Source organism: Pipra filicauda, unplaced genomic scaffold (assembly GCF_003945595.2).
Source record: "Pipra filicauda isolate LSUMZ 115617 unplaced genomic scaffold, ASM394559v2 scaffold400_size1120237_pilon, whole genome shotgun sequence".
NCBI classification, from domain to species: domain Eukaryota; kingdom Metazoa; phylum Chordata; class Aves; order Passeriformes; family Pipridae; genus Pipra; species Pipra filicauda.
The window spans coordinates 357,934-372,164 of record NW_024104533.1 but is presented as its reverse complement, the minus strand read 5'-3'; the positions used below and the strand labels follow the sequence as shown (position 1 = coordinate 372,164).

Below are 14,231 nucleotides of genomic sequence, written 5' to 3'. Positions count from 1 at the left end.
CTTTTTTTACAAGTTCTTTTATGTCAGTATCAACTTAAATTTAAGACTATCTTAATAAAATGAATATGCTAGAAAACAACCAGCCTTATTCATATTACCTAATCTAAAAAGATATATTATTTTAAATTGGATTCCCTTCTGCCCTTATCTACAAAATATTTTAAAAATAGAACAAAGAGAAGAATTTAAAATGTTTCCCAAATAAAATTCACCTTGGCAGTCATTCAAACAGAGTAAATATTTTGATACAATTTGCAGAAACAGTATTAGGTAATATTTTATGATGCTCATTAAGCTGTCATGTTCTAAATCACAACCAGCATCAAATGATTTCTTCCCTTCTCTACTATTTAAGTTTGGCAAATACACACTGTATAAAAGGTGTCAAGTAAAATTGCCACAGGATATACTGGAAATCCCTGCACCAGCTGCATACTCAAGCATAAAGGAAGCATCTTTCTGATCCTACAGCCTGATAATACTGGAGTTGCTGGAGGGTTACAGCAGTCTTTGAAAATAAAGCTTCATTACACTGGCATGGAGAGGTGCAGTTTAATCCTCTTTGGAAGCTGGTCCTGCAATCCTACATTTTAGAAAATTGCTGAAAGCCATTGTGCTTTTGATGGGAATTGGTCATTAAGAGTACAGGTGCAGACCATGCAAGAGGCAGTGTCAGCACAGTTCCTTCCCGTATTTTCTGCTTCTTAGGAATTCCATCTGATAATGGCAGAAGCAGGTTGTAACAGCACCTTTTTGCCATGGATAAAGTTGTTGCTCATTTGGAGATATAAGACAGATACTTTCTTCTTTAGGACTTCATTTCCTCTGCATGTTAAAAGAAAGAAAAAATATACCAGTTTCTTCCCATAACTGAAAAGGAACCTTTCTTTCCTACAGATACTTTCTCATTTGTATAAACTTTGGATACTTAACAGAATTGCTATGCTCTTGGCATAAAATGCAAACTTAATACAGCATTTAAGTGAAACTGTATCAAGAAACATGTTTTTACTAATTATAGTATATCTTTAATAAGTCCAGCATATATTACATGCGATTTTGAACTTGTAATGGCAATAAATACTCCTGACACATTAAATAAATCCAAAATAAAACACTGCTGAAATTTATAATCAAATACACCCTTGCCTGACCCCAGTGAAATTTTACCAACAACATGCTTCATCTCTAACTAAGCTGATGTATTCTTCCAGTATCAATACCACCAATGCTGATAGCAATTCTATGAAACAGCTTTCCCAAAGAAGGAAAACAATCAATGAGAACCAAACAAAAATGGCTAGCAAATTCTTCAAATGTTTATTGTTTAAATTTTGCATCATTACTGTTCTAAGGTTTCTTTTACTTAAAGTTTGTGGTGGTTTGTTTGTTTGTTGTTTGTTTTAAAGGTTGACATTTCTTTTAGTAGAACTGATGGAAAAAATGTATTTATGGAGCTACTTTAAATTTTCCAAGTGAGGGACACCTTTTTTCATAGTCACGTTTTTACTCAAGACAGTCTTTAGGGTGGAATCCTTTTTTATGGTCACATGGTGGTAGCACTACAGGGTCTTTCACATGGACATTCCAAGAAATCACAACTGTTAGGAATCAGACTGAGCAGTTTAAGATAACAAGTTTTACAGACAAGAACCTCTTGCAGACTTTTTGATTCTTTTCAAGTAACCTGTAGCACTTTCGAAGAGCACAGGACATCATATAAGAGAAAGAAAATTTTATTACAGTATCATGAAAATAGTTGACTTCTGCTGAGAAAAAAGCAAAATGACCAAGGAAATATCAAAAGCACATGTCCTCACAAGATACTTCCTTACATAAATGGCAAGAGAGGGATTTTTTCCTCTAAAGATGTTAAACTAATATTTTGGAGGTGTTGCCAAAAACCTGAAAAGACAGTACAATAAAACTGAAAATCAGTATCGGAATACAGGTACTAAAGACTGACTTCACAAAAATGGTATCATGAATTTCCACGTCTGAAGATTAAATCTGGTTCTTCCGTCCTGAACTGATGGCCTCCAAAAAATCATCTGTTGTCTGTAAATTAAAATGCCTGTTCTTCTCCTTGGCACTAACAATAAACATTTTGCAAGCAGAACAGTAAACAGTTCTACTGGTTACAGGCACGTACAATATGGTGATACAGTCACTTTTGTCAGCAAGTGAATTAACAGAAATAACAGTAACAAAAACGTTACTGCAGTCACCAGTGTAAGCTGGCACAGATCTAAATACACACTGCAAATTCTACCCAGTTACTTTCAAGCTTTGGTAGAAGATACTCTAGTTTGACCTTTATGCTGGTGATCAGAAGCAGTTATTGCCTTCCAAAGGCACCAAAGTGTGCACCAACAGACTCTGAGGAGCAGATGAAGCCTCATTCAAACAATCAGAAGCCACCTCACGATTGCAGGCCTTGGTTCTCATGGGGGACTTCAAGTGTCCTTATGTCTGCTCAAGCAAAAACAAACACAGAGGGGAGTGAGCAACCAGAGCGAGTGCCCTGGTGACATTTTCCTACCAGCAGTGCCAGACAGCCCAAGCAGGGCAGGTCTTCTGCTGGACATGTTCACTCACGGGCAGGTAAGAACTGCTTGGGCACATCGTAGCTGGTGTCAGCCTCAGCTGCAGTGACCACCAATGAGAGCTTAAACACCGAAGGAAAGTGAGAAAGGCAAGTGGCAGAAGAGAGATGTGGGCTTCAGAACAGTAGATATTGGATTATTCAGGGAAGAGGAGGAGCTGTCCTGAAGTGATAAAGTGCCCACAAGAGGTCACTGATCTATAAGGACAAACTCCTCAATGCTCTAGAAGGGTCCTTCCTAAGGTGCAGAAGTTGAGCAGGCCTGGCAGAAGGCTCCTGCAGCTGAATAGGGAGCTTCAGTTTGAACTCTACCACAAAACCAAAATGAATGATCATAGATTGAGATTAATATAGAAGAACTCCTCAGGCATGCAAGAATGGCCTTGAGAAAGGCAAAGCTCATCTCAATTTAGCATTAACAAGAGATGCAAAGAGCAAAAAGGGCTTCATCAGTACAGCAGCAGCAAAAGACTAAGAAAATCTTCATCTGCTGTCAAATTTGACAGGCACAAAGGACTCAGTTCATCCTGGGATATCAATCACACTTGCTTTGAAAGTCATAGACCTGACAAAAAAAGGAAGTTGAGTACAAAAATGCTCTGATAAAATACTATCACAGATTTGCACACAAATGTGCGATTATTTTTGTTAAATCTCTTTTTGTTAAATCAGCTATTTCAGAACTGATTATAACGGGAATCATATTTAATGTTTTAGAACCAGTGATGTTGCAGATCAATAAAGATGCTCCTCCTCTCTCAGGGAAAAAAGAGGGAAAAGAGATGGACTAAAATATTCTGATGCTATGAATGCAAAAATATAGTATTTTGCCTACGTATTAAAAACTAGGTGCTAAAGCAACCTGGAGACAAATTAAATAGACAAGAGATCTTTGAGTAATATATAATCATAACATGCTAAAGACAGTCAAGAAAGTTTGTAAATACTATTTCCACTAGAATTCATTGCTTCCTTATCTTTTAGCTCTCTAACTACTGTATTCCTGAATGCAGCTGTTCTAGTTCCACCACAGTTGTTCTACCTCAGGACACAGTGAAACTTTATGCCAAAATCTATATAAAGTCACCTGCTACAATTTGGAATATTTGACCACATTAGCACTGATCATCTGCTATGAACCATATTATCACAAATAACATGTAAACTCCCCAATAGGTCACCTCATGTTTACATATTTAGCATAGATAGCTCCTGCCTAAGAAGCAATTTACATGGGATTAAAGTTCCACATCCACAAAACTCACAAGGATTTCAATAAACAGTGCTTGTTTTAACAACTCTGATGATAATTATTTCTCTTTTCTTCAGTGACAAAACACCCAGTAACTTCCTTTTCCCATCATAAGTTGGAATAATGTAGATAACAATAAAGCAAGTGTGCAAAGGAACCTCCATTCCAGACAACGATGTCTGAGCTACACAGATCTGTTTGTGATCATACTTTCCTTCTGCACAATATGTTATCTTCCACAGTTTAGACCACAAGATTCATACAATCTATCTAAGCTTAGTCCAGAATGGTCAAGTCCCTTTGGCTAAGCATTTCACTGTGTTTTTCACATATGTTAATCACCTGCCGTAACTTTATTACTTACTTTCCATCAACTTCTGGTCTTTTGCACACACAGTGAAACTTGCCACCAAAATCTATATAAAGATCATCTTCTACGATATGGAATATTTGACCAATGGCAATTTTATCTTTGGCAGGCCCCATCTGAATTAAAGGAGAGCGTCTCAACATGGATGCAAAGGATTCTGATTTCTCTGAAGGAACCTACAGACAAATAAGAAAAAAAAGAAAAAGCATTTCATAAAACATGCTATCTGAAGGAGGAATTAAATAAAACTTGTAACATACAAAAAGGCTTGATTCATTGAATAACAAGTAAAGATTTCATGTGTATGGTACATTTTTAGCAAGACTTCTAAGGAGGCACCTTGTACATTTCTCCATCTCCGAACATTTTACACATTAAAGGTAAGCTTTTATTAATTGAGTCATAGAAAAACATCACACTGTGCATCTCCCGAAAACATCAGCAAGTTCTGCTATTGGTTAAGTAAGTTAATTTAAAAATGCATTCCAAATGTAGGAGATGCTCCTGAAAAGAACTTTGCACATCTCTTTGTTATCTCCTCTGTGAAAACCAAACCAGAATTAGTACTTTGCAGCTATTCATGCAACTATTTAAAAATGAATAGTACTTAAATCATTATTTTAAAGAAAAAAACCATTTTGCCAAGGCAGCAAAAGCAGAAAGCTTGGCCAGGATTAATCCAATAAATGAAAGAAAAAAAAATTTGAACCATCACTTCTTTCATTTTTCACTCTACAAAATCAAAGTAACTAAATAAACAAAATGCCAGTTTCTTCTCATAAAGCTTTGAGAAAATGGGAGAACATAAACTCCTCCTGCTATTCTTCATGGAGAGAGAGATCTCTGTTCTGTGACCTGAGAAAGCTGACTATCATAGGCTTCCCACTGTATGCCAGGTGAAAATATCAAGCTATATCAAAGTGAGACTCAATCTCACATATACTTTCCCTGATATACTACATTTGACCACTTTTTAAGATTACTGCCTTTGAAAAGCAATTAGTAAGAAAAGCCTTCTTGCTAGTAACAAATGAAATGGGAGAAGCATTTTGGAAGCAATACCTACCTGAAGGTGAATCTAAGGAAATAATATTATAGATGGCTAAACAGATGGAAAAAATTACAGCCTATTAATTTTTCCCCACATTTAGCAGTAATTAACTGATAATAATTACTTTGTGCAAGATTTCAAACTATTTTGGAGCCAGCAGAAGAACTAAACTGAACAAAATAATCAAGCAAGTTAAGGTTTAGTGATCTGCTGGCTTCAAAAACACACTTTCCCATTGATTACTTCAAGCAGATGCTGAAAATCCATCTATACTTCACATAAACAGAGAATAATGCCATCATTTTCCACTTGTACATTTGGAAACTTTTATTCTTGGGGAAGTCAAAACATGAGACAGTTTTGAATTCCAGCTCTGCTGGAAGGCACAAATAGCACGAATTTTCTGATGGGACATAGCCTCAGGAATCATAAGCTGGAGATCTGACACCTGGTAAATTTGCTGCTTCAGAAACAGGAACTGTTAAATGTGGCATCCCAAGGACAAGGGCTGAACAATGTGCAACACGCACACACACCACAGAAAGAGCATCTGGCAGTGGTAAACCACAACAGAGCAGTAGGACTTTACACAGGAAAGCTAATATCAGATAAGGTTCCAAACATAGGATTGTTTCAATTTCACAATGCAGTCTGAATTCAAATACATGAAAATTAATTATACAGGATGAATTTGTAAGTGCTCCAAGAAAAAAAATACAACACAGAGGAAACAGTAAGAGGAAGTATTTAAATTTGATTTATCATATTAATTAAGGGGGCAGTGGAAAACTTTAAATCAATGTATAAATTGTAAGCTAGAAGAAAACATTTCAACATTGACATCCCCCTCAAAATGACTCTGTCTGGGAAGGAGTTTACAAATCAATCATCATATTGAAATACCAAAACCTGTTTCAAGGGAAACTAAGGTACAATAAAGTGCAAATTCAGTGGTCTACCACTGAAGGGCAAAGGTAAGAATATGGCAGCAACATATAAACTCCGGATGACAAGGACTACTATCATTTCATCCCAGACTACTTTCTGTTATCCTTCAATGCAAGGCAAACTAGTACAAAAATCAGTCTTAAAAAAAAGACAAAAAAACCACACACAGAGGCAGGCAAGTGACATCGTTTGTAGGATATATATGGACAAACACATAGAGCAACTTTATTTGGACATTTCAACAGGAGATGAGGAAGTCCACCTATGGTTTCAACTAATTTAATGAATGCTACTGAAATCAGACACTACAAATGAACTGCCTTTTCCTACATGTACATTATCTGGAAAAAGCCTGAGCTACTAAAGAGGATCAAGAGAATTGAGTTTGGTTTGAAGGAGATTTTCCTAAGTTATCTACAAAGATGGCATTAGTAATGGCCATTGAGCAACACTGAGATTTCTTTGCTAAGCAATTAATACAATTCAAAGTAAATTCCTTCATCTCTTGGCAGTTACACCCATGAAATGGCATTCACCTCATTCATGTTCTCTTCATACAATGGTACACTGGGTAGGCTCTGTACACTTAAAAAACTTCACAAGCAGCAACTATTTATCTCCACATCATGAAGGTGAGTACACTAATATCCTGTGGATGTCCTGTTTTCATCACCTAAAAATGGTCCATTCTAGTTAATAACAACCCTCTCCTTTATTTTCCTGACAGGAAAAAATACAGATACAAAATTCTCCCATGTGCAAACTTGCCTGTGAAATAATCTCTGCACACAACACACAAGTGCTATCTTTACACACTCACAGATGTGCTCATTTCTTATTAGAACACAGATTTAAGTAAAATACAGATGTTAAAGTACAAAGAAATCCTCTGCCATTCTTCACTGTGGAAAATTTTCCAATAAGCTATTGGGAATTGGTTTGAATTCTACCACAGGCCTACAAGTCTGCAGTGTTCTCTATTCTGTCGTGGAGAGGAACTTCTCAAGAGCACAAACAGCTAATTTACATATACAAGAATCCTCAAGAGACGCCATTAGTTACTGCCATCAAGGACTATTTTGTGGACAGTCTAGAAATAGAGTGAGACAAAATGCAGTATTTTCTCCAGTTTTCTGCATAACCTAAAGGAGATCTCATTAAACAGCAATTTATCTCAAGCATTTAATGACATTTTGAGTGCTTTCCTCTATGATTTCTAAATCTCCTTAACTGGATTCTCCACAGCAGCATTACAAACAGTAAGACTGTATAATAAAGGGGTAACATACTTTATTAAACACTCTACTTCTCTGGTTCTCAAGGAGTGTTGACCACGCAGTTCTGATAGATAATGCACAGATAATATGTCAAGTTGCAAAAACTAGAGAATATTACAAAATTCAGAAGCACAAATGGCACATTCTTTTCAAGTACCTGAAGTATAAAGGCTTTTTTCACCTCCTCCTTCTTAGATGCCTAACTCATTTGATTTTCCAATTTCTGGATTTCAAAGCTTTTCACAAATATTTGGACACCTTTCTGCACGCATAGTTCAATAAAAAGCAACAGCTCTTCCAATAACGGAACTCCAAGATGATACATATTAACCAGAGAGTGGGAAAAGTCAAAGATTTAAACCCCAGTAAGATCCAAGCAAAAGAAGTAACTCCAGTAGAGGAATGTAACATACTATTTCTGGAGCAAAGCCTATGACTGTACAAGCAGGGAGGTCCTTTCCCACCCACTGAGCAAAATATCTGAAAACCCAGGCTTCGTGCCTTCTGTTTGCTTGCAAAGGCAAGCAGCATGCATGCTGGAATGTGAGATGTATGGATGAGACACGGAGAAGAAATGGGAGATTGGTAATCTGATTGCTACAATTAAGGGGTGAGTGACATAAACATCAAGCAGCATACAAAGAACACAACCCTCTATAACTATCGAATTTTGTTTTCCTCAGCATTGTTTTCCATAGTTAGAAAGATTTTTCTGCCCAAAGAAACAGTTTAGTTACATGAAACAACAAAATGGAAAAAATGATTTGCAGTAACAGGTTAGTAGGATATCACAATAGCTAAAGGCCCCAACAGCTTGAATACCAAAAAGAGGACTGGAAAAGGCCCTGAACAACCTGAACCAAGTTTGTCCTGCAAGGGGTCTGAACAGATCAACTCCTGAGACAACACGTACTATTTCACTTAGGAAAGACAACTTGGAGCCTGCTACAAAGAATATTAAACCAAACCCCAATATATTAAGCTACCCACTGAACAAGTATAAATTGATAAGGCACTTATTTCAACAAGCAACCTCAGAAATTTCGCTATGTTCTTCCAGTCCAGCAGACCTTAATTTTCCATACCTTTTAACTACTGGAAGTGTGCACTGTTGCTTAAATATGAACCTAAATCCCATGAATTTTTTAAGTGTCGCAGGCATTACCAGGGTAGCGGCTCATAACGATTCATGCAGTCTATTCTTCCTCTCTAGGGTACTTCTACTACATTTACTCAAATGAATGCAACACGTCAAAACTCCATTGTGCAGAAGAATATCACCTTAAGGACACCAAGACCAACTCTGACAATATACCACAAAATGTGACATCCATCAGTTAATGGCCTTTCACCCAGAAGCAGCACAATGGGCATAGCCAACTCAAGAACTCTCCTGAATTTATCAAAGAACAATCATCAAGCTTTGTTTTTGCCAATAAGGTCTCCCTGCACACTTAAGTTCTCCCAAGAAACAATGCTGAAGACTCAGGAGGAGCACTACGAGGACTGACATATGACCACAGCAACTGAAATTTCAACAAACAAGCACGCAAGCAATTACAGTTTCCAGTGCTTTCTCGAGGTGCTGCCTTCTTTTTATACATTAAACTATTTGGTCTAATGCTGATAACTCTTTATTGAGAAGTTCCATGTATTTTATTCTGGTCTCAGAATATAATCACTCAAATTTTAGCCCTCATGCCTTTAACTCATCACCGAGATGGACAGCTCTCAGCCTCCCCTCAACCAAATAAGTTTTCAAGTACCTTATCTACCTTTAACTTTGAACATGTTCGTAACATTGTGCCTAGCAGTAATCAGGGATTTTATTGCCTCAATAAACATTAATAACTACAGTATTATACAACCTACTCCTTCAAAGAAGGCTTGTGCCTACCATTATTTTTTCACAAGCTACAGGTCTGCAGGCCAGGGGCTCACTTACTTCCTTATTATCAACAGATGTGTAAACAATAAAGAGGAACAAAATACTTGTACTTGCAATATACTGCATATGACTTGCTTATATTTTGTAGCACTTGGAGGAACAGGTTGCCCAAAGAACCTGTGGATGCCCCATCCCTGGAAGTGTTCAAGGCTAGGTTGGATGAGGCTCTGAGCAACCTGGTCTAGTGGAAGGTGTCTCTGCTCACAGCAGGGGGGTTGGATCTAGCTGATTTAAGGTCACTTCCAACCAGGCCATTCTATGATTATATGAAATCAGAAATCTAAGATGAAATATGAATCAGGAGCATCACTTGGACTTTAATATGAACAGTAATGCAGAGACGGGAACCGTCTCTTCTCCCTCTCTATTCTACTATTTGACAAACATTTGTAAAGAGCATCAAATTACTTGTTAAGCTCTTATTTGCCAACAGCAATTCATTTCATATGGTATTACAGGAGGACAGTTTGCAAATTGCTAGCTAATACACACCATTCACATATGGAGAACACAAACCACAGACATCAGCATGATGCTCCAGTGACTCAAAGATGTCAAAGGCCATTTTAGAATTTTTTGAAAGCTGATGTTTAACTCTGCACTATGTACCAAGGCAAAATTTAAAATGCTGTTATTTAAAAACTCCTAATGTTTATGGATAGAACAGACAGGTGAAACTATGAACATAGTAGAAAACAGGAAAAGTGTATTAGACAGAGCTGTATAAGAATAAACTAGGACATAGGATTTAGCCAGCATACCATAACTAAATACAACAGCCATAAAATTCACCAACTAAGGCTCGTAAGCAACAGAACATCATCCCACTTACAGCACAATTATAGCCAAAGACTTGGTTTGGTTATAACTAGAGTTATAACTTTTAAAGTCCACTGTCTGGCATTTATTCCCCTCCAGAATATAGCTCTTTTTCCTCCCCGCTTAGTAGTCTGAGGCTTTGTCCCATAAAAAAAAATATATATATCAAACAACTGAAGTTTATGCTGTTTCCCCACAGATTCAATTTACAACCCAAAGTGGACAACCACAGACACAAGGAAGATCTCTTCGGTTTCCTTTAAACAAGAGACTTTTCCATTTTATTTCAGACAAACAGATTAAAGTGAAGAACTAATTTAAACTTCTTGTTAACAAAAGGTTTTGAAAATTAAATACTGAACAAAGCTGAAAAAAAGCAAGATTGGTGTTATTTAATAAAACTACTGAAGGGAAATAGTCCAAACAGAAAAGCATAAAATGAGGATTCGTGATTCAAAGCAGTAATTTAGGGAAAAATCTAATATTAATGACTGCAAATTCACAAAGAAGAGCTCTGAAAGCAATCAAGGAGAAAACTGGAAGCCTCCCTGCTAGTAAGCAAGAATATACTTATAAAAAGCTTCCTATGAATCACTTTCTATGGAAAGATTGTTACAAGGCCAAATTTCTATAAAGACAGCACTTGCACACTAGGTTACATTATGATGACCTGAATTCTATAAGGGAATTATTTTAGTTACGATTCTAATCTAATATGAATTATTTAACATCTACAGGCCAGTAGAAGAAATATCAGTATAACTAAATATGGTGTCCAGCAGACACCATATTCCTCTATTTCTGTCCACTTTGAGTATGACTGGAAGTGCACCCTCAACGGCAACAAACTCCAAATTATATAGTTTGGGAATAAATATAAGTAGTGTCTGTACCCATCTTTTTGAAGGTAAGTTTTGAAGAAAGCAGTCAAGAGGAGAAGAAAACAGAACCACTTTTCAATACATGGTACTACAAAACTTGCGTTCAAGAACGCAGTGTGCACTACAAGTTTTTCCTCCAAATCTTTAAAATTTGGACGGGAAAGAACCTCAGATTTTATGAATGGAAAAAACAAGGGAAACAGCTCTTTTTTGCCTAGAAGAGGATGAGGGAAATTGAATGCTATATTTTCGTTCTTATCTTTACTCAATTTTTATTTATTTTAAAAAACTTTGCGTACTCCAGAGCTACTTCCCATCACTATCTTAAAATTACAAGCTTCCCTAAAGAACCACCAGAAAGCAATGCAAACTTCTGCTCTTTCAACCAAAAGAGGAACATCCATACATTCTCTTCAGCACAGTGAAGAAATGTGGTTTCATTTTAGAAAGCAAACCAAATAAAACTCTTCAGCCAAAAAGGATGGAAGTAAAAATCTGAAATTAGGCATTTAAGCATCCTTTGTTGAGAAGCGGTAACTAAGTGTTTTGATAAAGCACCATTTTAACTTCACTCTAGATATTAGGATTTTTGGTGACTAATTTACTGTCCGAGCATAACAGTACTTGGTAAAGACCTCTTCATGAACACCCCTTCTTTTTTAATACTTTAGGATTAGGCTTTAAGGAGCACAGGTACAGAAGCTAAGGTATCTCCCCTCTTGCTGCCAACTTGAAGGTAAAATCTGGTAGTGACTGCTGCAAACAATGGGCTAGAAGTCTCAGTGTCCCAGCATATCTGGGAGTATACTGAACTCAAGTCTCTGGAGAAGAACACCCTCTCCACTGTGGAAAATCTGAGAGAGTGTGATCTATTCTGTAAGCCTTCTTTGCAGCTTGGACAAAACAATCTGACAATATTTGAAACCGTAGTTGTAAACTGGCAGACGTAAAGCTGCTCTTGCCAATCCATTTGAAATCAGCTGAGCTATAAGCCCTGGAATATGAAGAATATCCTACTTTATTTATGAATTTAGTCCAAAGTAAACTATCATAATACTAAAAAAAAGCCTCCAGGAAATCCCATTTAGATAGTTACATTAAATGGATATCCAAGCTGCCCTCAGAAGACAGAAAACACCAAAAGTAACACTGGAATAGAAACTCTGATGTTGCTTTCTTACACACACGTATTACGATTGACACTTTTTTCACAGAACAGTTTGGGTTGGAACAGACCTTAAAGATCATGCAGCTCTAACCCCTCCCACCATGAACAGGGACACCTTCCACTAGACCAGCTTGCTCAGAGCCCTATCCAATCTGGCCTTGAACACTTCCAGGGATGGGGTATCCATAGCTTCCTGTTCAGTGCCTCACCACCATCACCATTCTTCCTTTTGTCCAACCCAGATCTACCCTCTTTCAGTTTAAAACCATTGCCCCTTGTCCCATCACTACGGGCTCTAGTAATAAAGATTGAGAGAGACTTTTTACAAGCCCTCTAAATGTTGAAAGAACACAACAAGGTCTTCCTGGAGCCTTCTCTTCTCCAGGCTCATCTTCATAGGAGAGGTGTTCCAGCCCTCTGATCATATTTGTGGCCTTCCCTGGATACGCTCTGCCTTCCAGCTACTGAGGCCCCCATAACTGGATGGAGTACTCTAGGCAGGGTCTCATGACAGCAGAGGGTACTTCTCTATTTTTAAGTCCACAAATTTATCTGAAAGACAAGCTTTCTGGGCAAAATCTCTGGCTGAAGATTTGGCTTGGCTACAGACACAATTTTTAAGCCAACCTCACATGCTGAAATTACACTTTTTAAAAAATAATTTAAAATTATATTTTGATTGCAGATTAGGAAAGGATTACACTTCTATTTTAAAAACAATGAAAGATTCATCGCACATTTTGACATGAATTTGTGTTCATTAACATCCTTCCATCAAGTGCCATATTTTGATGGTCACTGCAATGCTCACTGATGAATATAGCATATTCCAAACCTTAATTTATTTTTGCATACAGAATAACTTATAATTAAAAGTATCTCAGCTGTGCAGAAAACACAAAATATGCCTGAATGTATATATTTGTATATACAATGTCCTCATAATAACAAACAATGTAATATTGTGAACTAAGCATATTTTTAAAAGAGATGCAAATAACAATTAACCAAATACATGTAGAACTTAACCAGTAAAACACCATGGTGAAAACAATCTTTGTTTCTCATGATTCAAATTTTCAAGTAGAATCATGCAGATCTCAAAAGAGAAAAAAGATCACAGGAATAGGATTTGTACAGTGCATAATATTGAACAGGGGAAGACCAGAACAGCCGTATCAAGAAAATTAATTGTCTGCTGCTTCTAGACCCTTTTTTGAAACTTCTTCATCAATCAACTGCCCATTTAAAACACCAGAAAGCAGAAATTCATATTGCTAACACACTATAATGCTACCCAAACCACCAAGGCTTATCCAACAAATCTTATAAATGTACAATCTGCTTCACTGGTTGACTCAATACCAACTTCTGTTTGTAGTTTAAGGAAAGTTTTCCACTTAACTTCACACTTTGAATGGATACACTGCGCAGAAACTGCAAAACAAGACTTTCATAAAGAATTTCAAATGCAGCTTTGAAAATATGCTGTTGACTAGACAGGTGGATCATTTACAACACTGAGCTATGACTTTATTTCACAACATAAGATAGCACGTAATTTGGTCACAATAAAGTTGCTTATTTTTCTTTAAACAACTTCTATATATAATTTAAAACATGAAGTATTTATCGATATATATCTTTCAAGGATTATTTTTATAGCAAAAAAATAGAACATTAGCCTCTACACCAGGGAAAGTGGGTGAATCACTACCTGCATTATGTCAAAATGAAAATCAAATCAAATGAGCACACAGAGTCCTAAAAAACGGCCCATGGTGTTTTGAGCCCAGCATCTGCCTGGGCATCGTTTCTCTGAACAATTACATGTGTGTCCTTGCATTTTAGGTTGCCATGCTGGAATGGGACAGTGGTAATCCCACACAACAGCACTGTCATATCTTCAGCC

The 14,231-nt window shown here is 36.9% G+C and overlaps 1 protein-coding gene across 1 annotated transcript in view; it reads right to left on the bottom strand.

Annotated features, from left to right (window-relative positions):
- The window catches only part of TPD52 (tumor protein D52), a 118,702-nt gene that overhangs the window by 55,993 nt on the left and 48,478 nt on the right, over nt 1-14,231 (bottom strand). Inside the window, exon 6 of the mRNA XM_039385304.1 lies at nt 4,222-4,403. Coding sequence (XP_039241238.1) covers nt 4,222-4,403 — 182 coding nt within the window. The remainder of the gene's footprint in view (nt 1-4,221; nt 4,404-14,231) is intronic.